The sequence below is a fragment of the Syngnathus acus genome, chromosome 8 (genome assembly GCF_901709675.1).
Source record: "Syngnathus acus chromosome 8, fSynAcu1.2, whole genome shotgun sequence".
Lineage (NCBI taxonomy): Eukaryota > Metazoa > Chordata > Actinopteri > Syngnathiformes > Syngnathidae > Syngnathus > Syngnathus acus.
Window position 1 is genome coordinate 4,237,088 of NC_051093.1, and position 11,997 is coordinate 4,249,084.

The 11,997-nt window shown below is 43.7% G+C and overlaps 1 protein-coding gene across 3 annotated transcripts; it reads right to left on the bottom strand.

The window, feature by feature from the left end:
- Nucleotides 1–6,578: 6,578 nt before the first annotated feature.
- Nucleotides 6,579–11,241, bottom strand: ramp2 (receptor (G protein-coupled) activity modifying protein 2). Of its 3 annotated transcripts, XM_037257425.1 has the most exons (7): nt 11,116–11,241; nt 10,775–10,967; nt 10,425–10,490; nt 10,108–10,143; nt 8,338–8,370; nt 7,818–7,995; nt 6,579–7,748 (listed from the first exon to the last, which is right to left on the bottom strand). In XM_037257425.1, the coding sequence occupies exons 2-7, from the start codon at nt 10,827–10,829 to the stop codon at nt 7,499–7,501; spliced, it is 618 nt and encodes a 205-aa protein (XP_037113320.1). In that variant the 5' UTR covers nt 10,830–10,967; nt 11,116–11,241; the 3' UTR covers nt 6,579–7,498. The 3 variants fall into 3 exon arrangements, with proteins under 3 accessions (XP_037113320.1, XP_037113321.1, XP_037113322.1); XM_037257426.1 differs by lacking the exon at nt 11,116–11,241 and having other exon boundaries at nt 10,775–10,986; XM_037257427.1 differs by lacking the exons at nt 10,108–10,143; nt 10,425–10,490; nt 10,775–10,967; nt 11,116–11,241 and adding an exon at nt 8,539–10,068.
- Nucleotides 11,242–11,997: the final 756 nt, after the last annotated feature.

Below are 11,997 nucleotides of genomic sequence, written 5' to 3' on the forward strand. Positions count from 1 at the left end.
GTTGAGTGTGTTTATACATCCAGGCGGCAATCCTGCCTTCCTTTTCAAATGTGACGCTTTGTTCAATAGCGCCCCGGTTAAACAACGACATCTTTAGAAATGGTAATGAACAAACGACTCACCAGCGAGACGAGGGCAGATTGCTGAAGAAAAGCTCGCGTGAGTATTTACCTTGACATTGTACCCCGTGCGAGCAAAATCGACTTGTTTTTTTTTCCGTCAAAGCGGTTTGTCTGTTGATTGACTGGATGTGGAAAAACCGCCTGATTAAAATTCATGAATGCAAAATGGCCTTTTTGATGGCGGCGAACATGTGTGTTTAGCGGCATAGGCAACAAGAAGACTTTGAAGTCAGCTTGTTCTCCCACACACATTTTCATACCTGCACACTACATGCAAACCAGGATATTCTTTTGAAAGAAAGAATATACAATAAGAAGAAACCCTTCATAAATACTTGAACGTTTGCGCGTGAAGCATCTGAGTGTGGGCAGCCGACACACGCACTTGCCCTCACGCAGATGGAAAGTTACATTTAATATTGTGCGCACACTGAGTTTATATTCATCGCCTACGTATTGTATAAGAGAACAGTGTGAGATTTTGACGGTCATTTATTTGCTTATTACTTAAAACGCTCAGCGTTGGTGATATTCCAATAGCACAGTGTCTATAGTGGCTCTTTTGTTATGCTATACAATCCCATAGGTGTGGGGAAAAAAACTCGTGATATTAGAGGTGGAGGCATTCGGGATTTTAACACACTCGCATGTCTTTTTTCTGATATAATTGTCAGTTGATCCAAGCAAATAAGCATGTAAGCCTCAGGCGAAAGCTGCCGCCAGGCAAATAAGAGGAAACTATTGTTGGGGAAGGTGCCATCTGCTACAATATTGCTCTTTGCTCCCTGTTTGTTTTTCTTTTTGTTTCTTTCTTTTCAAAGTACAGTGCGTGAGGAAGGGATTGTTTAGGGTCACGGTACTGGGCTCAAAGTAAATTGGCCCAGGTTGTGAATGAATGATGCATGCACAGCTATTGGTGACCACTGAGCATCGAAAAGCTCTCAAAGGCTGCCATCTAGAGGCCGTACTGGTTATAACTACCTTGCGGCTATTGAAGCAAAACAGAAATTTGAGATTCAAATATTTATATGAATATTTAGTACGGTTTTAGAGGAAACGTGGTTGTGGGATGAGGAGTAAAGGCAAAACCTGCTTTTTCAGCATAATTTAGAATTTTTATCTTTTTTTTCCAAATTTTTTAGTTTTCAAAATATTTGCTTTCCTACTATTTTGTCATTAATAGGCATTTTTATGTCCATACATGTTTAGAAAAATAAATAATAAACAGGACATCTGTTTTTTTTAAAGATGTATTTTATACCATTATTTTTAGGAGTGTTGTTATTCATTTCAGGCATTGTTTTTATTGTTTTCTATCCAGGGTTTGTGGGATTATGAACGCTGCTAGACCTTTTGCCCTCTCCTACAAGCTCTGAACATCTGCTGAGAGGCTCCATGAGCCAAGAGCTCGCCGTCCCACACAAGTGGAGCAGCTGCGCTAGTGTTGGCTCGTGAGTGAACAATTCGTTCAAAACAACAAATCTTTCCAGTGAACGAGAGTGAACGAATCACTTTAGGAAGTCAAGTAAATGCGTTCTTTTTTCAGTTCATATGACTTCAACCAGTAGGTGTCGGTAATGCCCATTGAAGCTGGTGCCACCTCGCCGTAAAACAAAACGAAGAAGAAAATGACGTAACTTCCCGTTCCCGAACGAGTCGTGAATTGCATTTCCTGTTCTCCAACAGAACGGATCTGTGAGTGAGTGATTTGCATTTCCAGTTCATCGCGAGACCACGGATCAGTGAGGGAACGAGTCCTGACTCTCTCGTTCGCGGACGAGTCAACGAGTGAGCTGCCTTCCCGTGCATCAACGGATCAGTCAGTGAACGTGTGGCGGCTCCTTGCGTGAACAACTCAGTGAATGAACGTGAGCCAGAATGTACATAAACGATTTGCCAAGGAAAGAAAGAACCACACACTGTAACACCACTTCTTTTGTGCTCGTTTTCTCCAAGCTAACGACTAACTTTATTGCATGAAAAGATGCGCCGTTATGCAACAGCGGGGAGATTATGCTTCTCTTTGGGTCATCTTTATTTTATAACACTTACAGTAGTTTTTAAATAACGTGTATGCATATACACGCCTAAATATTGTTATCCAATATATCTACTGCAATTTCACATTAGATTGCTGGTTTGAAATGTACTTTTATTATTATTATTTGTATTATTATTTTAATAAACATGTTAAAACTTGTCTGGTGTTTTATTCCTTGTTTTTACTTTTTTGGGCATGAAAACATAAAAATCTGACATTTGGTTAACTGCTTTATATGACAATAGTCAAAGTCTGCTTTATTGTCAATTTCTTCACATGCCAAGACACACAAAGAAATCGAAATTACGTTCCCACTATCCCACGGTGACAAGACATAGTACACAATATACATACAAGTAAACAACACAAAAAAATAAAAACGAGAAGGCACAAACAATGAATAAATAAGAGTGATGAATAAATAATAAATAAACAAATAACATAATAAATAAGAGGAGCAAAAATGGAGCAAGTGTGCATACAGCAGACAGTCAGAATAGAGCGCAAAAGTACAGGACGCTACGCAGAAGGGGGGAGAGAGTTCAGGATCCTAACAGCCTGGAGTATGAAGCTGTTGGTGAGTCTGGTGGTGCGGGAGCGCAGGCTCCTGTACCTCTTCCCAGAGGGCAGAAGATCAAACAAAGAGTGAGCGGGGTGACTCACATCACTCACAATCGTGGTCGCCTTGCGGGTGAGATGGGAGGTGTAAATCTTGGAAAACATGTTGGAATGCGGCCCCGAGGACTAGAGCTTGACACCTGTGACCTTTGACCATGATATTTCCCTAATAAAGTGGCCTGTTATTAGGTACACTTGAAAATGGTGGTGTACCTAATGGAGTGTCCGTGTGATTCCCTCGTTAAGTGCACCTGCGTGAAAAGTTTTAGCTCCTGCAGAACGTGAAAATGACCAAAAACTTTTCACGCAGGTGCGCTTAACGAGGGAATCTTGGAAAACATGTTGGAATGCGGCCCCGAGGACTAGAGCTTGACACCTGTGACCTTTGACCATGATATTTCCCTAATAAAGTGGCCTGTTATTAGGTACACGTGAAACTGGCGGTGTACCTAATGGAGTGTCCATGTGATTCCCTCGTTAAGTGCACCTGCGTGAAAAGTTTTAGCTCCTGCAGAACGTGAAAGTGGCTAAAACTTTTCACGCAGGTGCACTTAACGAGGGTAACTTGTAAAACATATTGGAACGCGGCCCCGAGGACTAGAGCTTGACACCTGTGACCTTTGACCATGATATTTCCCTAATAAAGTGGCCTGTTATTAGGTACACTTGAAAATGGTGGTGTACCTAATGGAGTGTTCGTGTGATTCCCTCGTTAAGTGCACCTGCGTGAAAAGTTTTAGCTCCTGCAGAACGTGAAAATGACCAAAAACTTTTCACGCAGGTGCGCTTAACGAGGGAATCTTGGAAAACATGTTGGAATGCGGCCCCGAGGACTAGAGCTTGACACCTGTGACCTTTGACCATGATATTTCCCTAATAAAGTGGCCTGTTATTAGGTACACGTGAAACTGGCGGTGTACCTAATGGAGTGTCCGTGTGATTCCCTCGTTAAGTGCACCTGCGTGAAAAGTTTTAGCTCCTGCAGAACGTGAAAGTGGCTAAAACATTTCACGCAGGTGCACTTAACGAGGGTAACTTGTAAAACATATTGGAACGCGGCCCCGAGGACTAGAGCTTGACACCTGTGACCTTTGACCATGATATTTCCCTAATAAAGTGGCCTGGTATTAGGTACACTTGAAAATGGCGGTGTACCTAATGGAGTGTCCGTGTAATTCCCTCGTTAAGTGCACCTGCGTGAAAAGTTTTAGCTCCTGCAGAACGTGAAAGTGGCTAAAACTTTTCACGCAGGTGCACTTAACGAGGGTAACTTGTAAAACATATTGGAACGCGGCCCCGAGGACTAGAGCTTGACACCTGTGACCTTTGACCATGATATTTCCCTAATAAAGTGGCCTGTTATTAGGTACACGTGAAACTGGCGGTGTACCTAATGGAGTGTCCGTGTGATTCCCTCGTTAAGTGCACCTGCGTGAAAAGTTTTAGCTCCTGCAGAACGTGAAAGTGGCTAAAACATTTCACGCAGGTGCACTTAACGAGGGTAACTTGTAAAACATATTGGAACGCGGCCCCGAGGACTAGAGCTTGACACCTGTGACCTTTGACCATGATATTTCCCTAATAAAGTGGCCTGGTATTAGGTACACTTGAAAATGGCGGTGTACCTAATGGAGTGTCCGTGTAATTCCCTCGTTAAGTGCACCTGCGTGAAAAGTTTTATCTCCTGCAGAACGTGAAAGTGGCTAAAACTTTTCACGCAGGTGCACTTAACGAGGGTAACTTGTAAAACATATTGGAACGCGGCCCCGAGGACTAGAGCTTGACACCTGTGACCTTTGACCATGATATTTCCCTAATAAAGTGGCCTGTTATTAGGTACACGTGAAACTGGCGGTGTACCTAATGGAGTGTCCGTGTGATTCCCTCGTTAAGTGCACCTGCGTGAAAAGTTTTAGCTCCTGCAGAACGTGAAAGTGGCTAAAACATTTCACGCAGGTGCACTTAACGAGGGTAACTTGTAAAACATATTGGAACGCGGCCCCGAGGACTAGAGCTTGACACCTGTGACCTTTGACCATGATATTTCCCTAATAAAGTGGCCTGGTATTAGGTACACTTGAAAATGGCGGTGTACCTAATGGAGTGTCCGTGTAATTCCCTCGTTAAGTGCACCTGCGTGAAAAGTTTTAGCTCCTGCAGAACGTGAAAGTGGCTAAAACTTTTCACGCAGGTGCACTTAACGAGGGTAATTTGTAAAACATATTGGAACGCGGCCCCGAGGACTAGAGCTTGACACCTGTGACCTTTGACCATGATATTTCCCTAATAAAGTGGCCTGTTATTAGGTACACTTGAAAATGGCAGTGTACCTAATGGAGTGTCCAAGTGACGTCACAGATCAAACAGCCAATCAGAAAGTGGGGGTGAGGGCGGGTGTGGCACTTTTCACTTTCAGTTCAGCTTTGGCCATGATTTTTCCCTAATGAAGTGGCCGGTTATTAGGTACACCTGAAAATGGCGGCGTACCTAATGGAGTGTCCATGTGACGTCACAGATCAACCAGCCTATCAGGAGGTGGGGGACACCTGAAAATCGCCGCGTACCTAACGGAGTGTCGGTGTGACGTCACAGATCAAACAGCCAATCAGGAGGTGAGGGTGGGTGTGGCACTTTTCACTTTCAAATCAAATCAATTTTTATTTGCCAAGTTTGAGCATGCCAAACAAGGAATTTGTCTCTGGTACATCACGTTCTCTATACAACATTTAGGTAGCTAACCTGAAAACAACTGCATAAGGTTTTTTTCCGTTCATCCTTTTACTCAAACACATTCGGTATAATAACACCATCATCTACAAGCGTGCCAAACCATACATCAATGTCAGCATAACGTGTGACGGCTGAGATAGCAGCACTACTGTCTGTCACTCACGCGTGAATCTTCGCGAACGACCAATCAGCAGCGAGTGATAGACGGAGGAGGGACTTTACGAGTCAGTGAAGTAATTTCCCGTTCACGAACGCGTCAGTGACGCAATTTCCCGTTCACGACCGAGCGAGTGACTGTTGCCATTGTGTGTGTGTGTGGTGGGGGGGACGATTCGTTGAACGATGCGTTTGAACGAATGTTTTGAGAGATTTGATTCTTAAGATTCAGTTCACTTAAAAGAACTGTAACGCACATCACTAAGCTGCGCTCTTGCAATATTGTGTAAAACTTAATAATAACAACTTTTGAGTTCATCCAAAATACACGGGAGGGGCAATCGTGCTGGGACACATCAACAACTACCAAATACTCGGTCGTACATTTCAATATAGTTGGTGTTTGAGAGCAGTCATGGTTTGTTTAATTGTACCTGTTATTCATTTATCCACCACAAGAGGGCAGTGTCTGCTCACTTCACCCTAAAACAAGGTGACAGCATGGCTGTATGTATTGTTGAGAGAAACAAAATGTAATGGGAGGCGGGCAACGATAATGGAGGCTTGCGCCCCGATGACGTCAGAAAGCAGCAACAGACTTGAGGTGGGGTTTTCTTTTGGAACGGGGTGGAGACGACGATGACCCCACACATCCAGAGAGGAAGGAGGTCACCTCACACACTTTCTATCACACAAACACACACACGATATGGACAAACTGGGCCCTCCCTGCAGTGTTTTGCCAAATGGGGGTGTAATCAGGAGTGTCAGCAATGTTTTTATAGCCAGTTACTCTCTTTTATGCATTTTTCAATATTTTAGTATTTTAAATGCAATGTTTCAAATAATAAACAAAGATAATGTCACAAGTGAAATAATATTTCAGTAGTGTAGCAGATGGAAACAACAAGTCCAGCTACAGATTTTTCTTCCTCGTTTGTTTATCCAATGTTGTAGTTAAACTTTCATTACATAAATCACAATTGACAAGCAATCTTAGATCTGTATAAAATGTGTTTTTAATTACAATACAGTACATTGTATAGTTTCCCTTCAGATGTTACAGGAAGTCCAGAAAATACACAGAGAAAAAAAAAATCCACATAAATAGGAACTAAGTCTGAACGCACTAAAAAGAGCTTTCCCTCGTCACTGGAACAAAGCGAAACGTAATTTTTATCTTTTGCTTCTTGTCTGAGAAATTAAGTCAAATATGAATTGGATCTGCCTAGGATGATGAAGATTGTGTTTTCAAAGGAGACAATGGGAGGAAAGAAGGCTCCTTCTCCTAACAATCGCATTCCATCATCTCTAGCATCCCATCCTGCTCAACCCATATCATGGAGAGCTACCTGTGCCACCCAATATTTAAAAAAAAAAAAACTCCTAAAATGGAGGTCAACCCAGCAAGCCCAGGGGCCTTTGTCATCATCATCACACATAATGTACTAAAAACGTGTTCGTCGACATTTGGTTCATATTATGTGCGACCCCTCCTCTGAAGGTCTTGTCATGAATTCAATTTTCACAGAGTAGCACAGTTTGGTACGATTTGTTTGTGGAAACGCGCTGTGATGTATCACTTTTGGCATCCGTGTGTTGGGGCTAGCAAAAACATAAGCTTGGTAAATGGCAAGCCAAATAAGTTAAGGAGAAACTAGAAGGTAAATTCTTCTTCCTGCGTCAAATGGACTCCAGTGCTATGTAAATAACAATGGGCCATTTGAATCTTGAATAACGCGAGCAGGTACCTTTTAGTTGAAATGCACCTATGGTATTCTAAATCTCCCGTGACGTTCTGCCTTTAGTGGCTCCTGCCTATAAATCACAATCAGGAGCTGCCATCTCCATTCTTGGTCTTGAGGACCACCAGACTGACCATGACGGGGATGAGGAGGATCGGCGTGATCACCAGGGCAAAGATGATGGGCGGTGGCGGGTCACTGAGCTCTTCCATGTGGCAGTCCTTGAAAAACTTGTGGTGGATTTCCACAAATGTCTCCTCCACCATAGGGTTGGGCCACGGAATGCCCAAGCAGTCGGAGATGTTCTCAGTGCAGTGGCTCAAGTTGCTGTACAGCCTGTCAAGAGGCGGCGGCTCGTCATCACGACTTCAGAATACGCTCGAGAAGCACTCCAAGTGGACTTACCCGCTTACGTTGCCCCAAGCGCACCAGTCGGTGGCGTTCATGGCCGCCATGGCCTCGTTGAAGTTGCAGAAGCAGTTGTGGTCCAGGAGATTGTACAGGCAGTCCATGGTGGCTCCGTTGTAAGATTTATGGCACACAGCGTAAAAGTTCATACAACTCGGTGGGTTTTTCACACAAGCTGCAAGGAAGCGTTTGGAAAGGTTCAAATCATACACACACCGGACAGATTATTCACATCACATATTCAGATTTTTTTTTTTTTTTTATCCGCTGTTTATTGTTCATTCTTAGTAGTTTGTATCAAGATGTGGTAGTTTTTGAAAAATGTAAGAGGCTTAATCTGGCCGTGGTCTGAAGATATATGCCAAGATTGTAAATATTGATGTCTTAGTATCGGAGCACTTTTCGATATATCGTATTGGTGCTGATGGGGTTATTTGATCGCTAACCCTTATTGTGTTTTGAATAGGGACATATTAAATTGTACAGGTGTACCTAATGAAATTATTGTTCAACATACCAATTGGTGAGGCGGTGTCTCCAAAGGTGCCATCTGGAGGAGATACAGTTGAGATTAAAAGTTTGAATGGCATGCATGCAATACAAGGTCTTTGAAAAAAAAGTGTTATGTGTCCATGAATGCAGCTCCGTGTGTTCCACGGGAAACCATCTGCAGCTGGAAAAAGCGCGCGCACACACACACACGTACTCACACACTCACCGTGGAGAAAGGAGAGCAACACCGCAATCAAGCCAAGCGCTCCCTTCATGTCAGAATAAATGAATCGGGGTGTCTCCTCCCGCACGAAGACGCCGAGGCACAGCGAGGCATAACAGGAAGCGGCGTCAGGACGAGAGCGACGCGGTGTAAAACCCTCGCCAGCAGATGTCCGACGGAGAGCTCGCCCGCCCGCCTCGCCAGATGTTCCCCTCAGATCAGCCCCACGGCCAAGGCGGCTCGGCGGCTCTTCCCGTCTCCGACTGGCGCTTCCCTGGGACGGTTCTGCCTTCTGGAGGGGGTGGAGGCAACAGAGAGTGTCCTCTCCATTCTCCCCCAAATAAAAAAGAAGGGAGCACACCCAAAGCGAGCGAGCTGGGCTGGACTCACATCTGAAAACCCTTTACTCCTCAACTCTTGTTCTGCTTTTTAGTTTCTCACAGTGGAAGGCCTGGCCAGTCTCACAGCATGTGATTTATTTGCCTTTTTTTTTTTTTTTTTCTTTCTCGGGCTGCCTCTGCCAAATAGGAAACATAAGCAAACATTTAGAGCTTCTCAGTGGCTTGATGGGAATCACGAGTGTGCAAGCGGCGTAGATCGATATTTGGCTTCAGTGGAACCAAATGAAAGACAAACTAACACGTGCGAGGCGAGCAAGCGAGCGAGCTTGATGTGCTTCCAGGCCTTCTTCTGGGTATGATGACCGGCAAATGACTGCTCGTCATACGATCCGGGTTTCGGCGCTCGTAAAAGCACAGCGACTCCAATAATCATGTCTGATAACAACTAATCATGTCTGATGACTACACTGCATGATTATATAATTTGTTAGTGGGCTAACTTCTGGTCCCTGGAGGACACCAAAGCGGTTACTGTTTGTAGTATCTTGCATTTTTATCCAAAACCTTACGGTACCTACACCCGTTTGGGCTCTTTGGAAAACGTTTTTATATTTTCTGGGGACCCTGAACCAGTTTGTCAAAATGATAACAAAGCAGATGGAAACTTTTCGTGGTATTTTACATGTCATAGAATCAGCTCACGGGGCCTCTCTTGACATCTGCTAGCCGAGGCACTTTTTGATTTAGTAATGACATCAGGAAGTGTCTTTTCTGTTTTTTCTTAAGAGGAGGAGCTACGACTCGGGGGAGTTGGCAGGGGGGAAGGAGGGGGGGCAGCATATGATGAGGAACAGCAAAGGGGCGCTTCTTGCAAACCGGTTTCACAACACGCCGTCCGGCGCAGCAAGGGGGCTCAATGACGAACAAATGGAGGAAGTCGCACCAGGTGGGGCACGCTTTCGGTTAACCTTTCGCCGAGGTCTCAGCTGAGGAGACCTCACCGGGAGTTTGTGTTGGATTGGAGCAAACACGCACACACACAAGCAAATCTTGGCCGAGGTCATCATCTCCCACAGCGCTCAGCTCTTTGAGTTTAGGAATATGATGCCAAATATTCCCCACCGGAGTGGACACACACAGTCAGTCAAAACACGACGGGCGATGTTAGGATGTGATAGCGTGGGTGGGTGTGGGCGTAATTATGCAATTATGAATTCAACATGACACTTACTGGCAACGACGTTCATCATTTCTGTTGATTGATACACTGTAAAGAAAAGAAGAGAGTAACATAAAAAAATACATCTCGAGGACGACGTGTGCTAGGTCACGTTTTCTCTGCCAAGGACTGCTTGTTCGACGGTTTGATTGGTGAGCGGGGTTATACGAAAAACATGTTCCGAAATACTATAAAAATATTTAGAAAAGAGAGTGCTTCATTTTTTGGACAGCGATGATCTATGGAAAGTTGGCAGGTAGTTCCGTTTGGATACAAATGAGGATGAGGATGTTCTTAATTTGATCTATTTACAACAAGCGTGTTCTTACCTACTGTGGTGGCTGACTGCACAGACAACTTTTCATCCACCAGACAACTCACTGGGTTATGAGAGGCTGTTTCAAGGAAGAAAATAAATTGAATTTCATCTTCTTTACTGTGCTTCCAAAAAGGTGGAACAAATAGAAAACATCAGCTACGACAATGCCAAATTGTTATTTTAAACATCTGTAGTAAAATTTCACAAGCAAAACAATCTCATAAAATAAATAATACTTAGCTCGTATGACACACGGATGAAAACGTGAAATACGTACAAGTAGATTCAATTAAAGGGCCTCTAAGGTGAAGACATCTGGGAATTCCTACTCTGAGGTGAGCCCTGAAGTACTTCACTTACCCCACATGAGAAGAAAACGGACAGCAAAAACTAGGTGAAACCTGCTGGATGTCATGTTGCCCAACAGTGCTGTGTCCTTCTCCCACTTGGAGGCTAGCTGGGGGTTACATAGCTCACCCCCCCCCCCCTTTCTTTAACAGGAAGGCTCCATAAAACAACAGGAAGCCCACGTTTCCTAGGATGGGCGGTTTTCCTGCCAAAGAGGACAGAGAGCCCGTGCTAAGGTCGACGCTGCTACTGATGTGATGTAGCGCTATCCCGGGCTCTCATCTGAGAGAGAGAGAGAGAGAGAGCCGCTCCATCACTTGGTCATAACAATTGAAAGTCGCTTTTCATCTCACCTTGATGTGTTGTGAACTTGGACATATTTTGCTGAGTAGTCAGGACAGGGTTGCAGTATATCTGCGATACATAAACAAATGCATACTTAGTACTAATGAATTAGCTTGCATGTTTTATGTTTGTCAACTAAATAAATGTTACAAATATGCAGTCTCCATCACTGATTTAAATTTCATTTAAAGACGCTGCCAATTTGCTCCAATGACTAATAGAAATATGCATTGTCCGCCTTATATTGCTTTAAAGCGGAGAGATTTTCCCTCAAGAAGTGAAAGATCAGTTTAGCCTGTCATCATTCAAATGTACTTAAACTCCACATGCTCGCCGTTTCTCTTGGATGTTGCATAAACATGTAACAGATTCTCAACAGCAGGAACCAAAAGCAACACGCCCAGTTGACAATAAGCACAATCATAACTTCCTCCCGATAAGGCCTCAATGCTTGACAGCTTATCTTCCAAAGAGTGTTTGCTTTTGTTTGACAGTTCATTATCAACACACCAAGACTTCAATTTCCCACTGTGTAATTAGTAAGCTGGAATGCATGACCTTCCAAACACAACAAGCGATGACCAGCTTTGGAAGAATATGGGACCCGCTGATGTGCACGTTTGGCATTAAATGAGGTTCAATGGCGCCCTCTTGTGTAACAGCCAAGACTACAACTCGACATTCAAATTTTCACGTAAGATGCCATGAAACGAGGGAAATTTAAAATAAAATAAGGACGCAAAATGTAACGTTTCGGTGGTTAGAATACACAATGCTTCAATGACCCCAAAATGCTTTGGAGCACAGATACGTTTCACAGGTAATATTTTTGCTTTTTGAAATAGACGTGTTGGTTTTTATTTCAGCATGACTCTTTTCATGTAAGAACA

What these genes read in the sequence shown, in the direction of transcription:
- ramp2 (XM_037257425.1), bottom strand. Translation starts at nt 10,829, where the DNA reads ATGACATCCAGCAGGTTTCACCTAGTTTTTGCTGTCCGTTTTCTTCTC. An exon ending in GCAGTCAGCCACCACAGTAG is followed by an intron (nt 10,144 to 10,424) that starts GTAAGAACACGC and finishes TTTTCTTTACAG; the next exon opens with TGTATCAATCAACAGAAATG. An exon ending in GCTTGGGGCAACGTAAGCGG is followed by an intron (nt 7,749 to 7,817) that starts GTAAGTCCACTT and finishes GCCTCTTGACAG; the next exon opens with GCTGTACAGCAACTTGAGCC.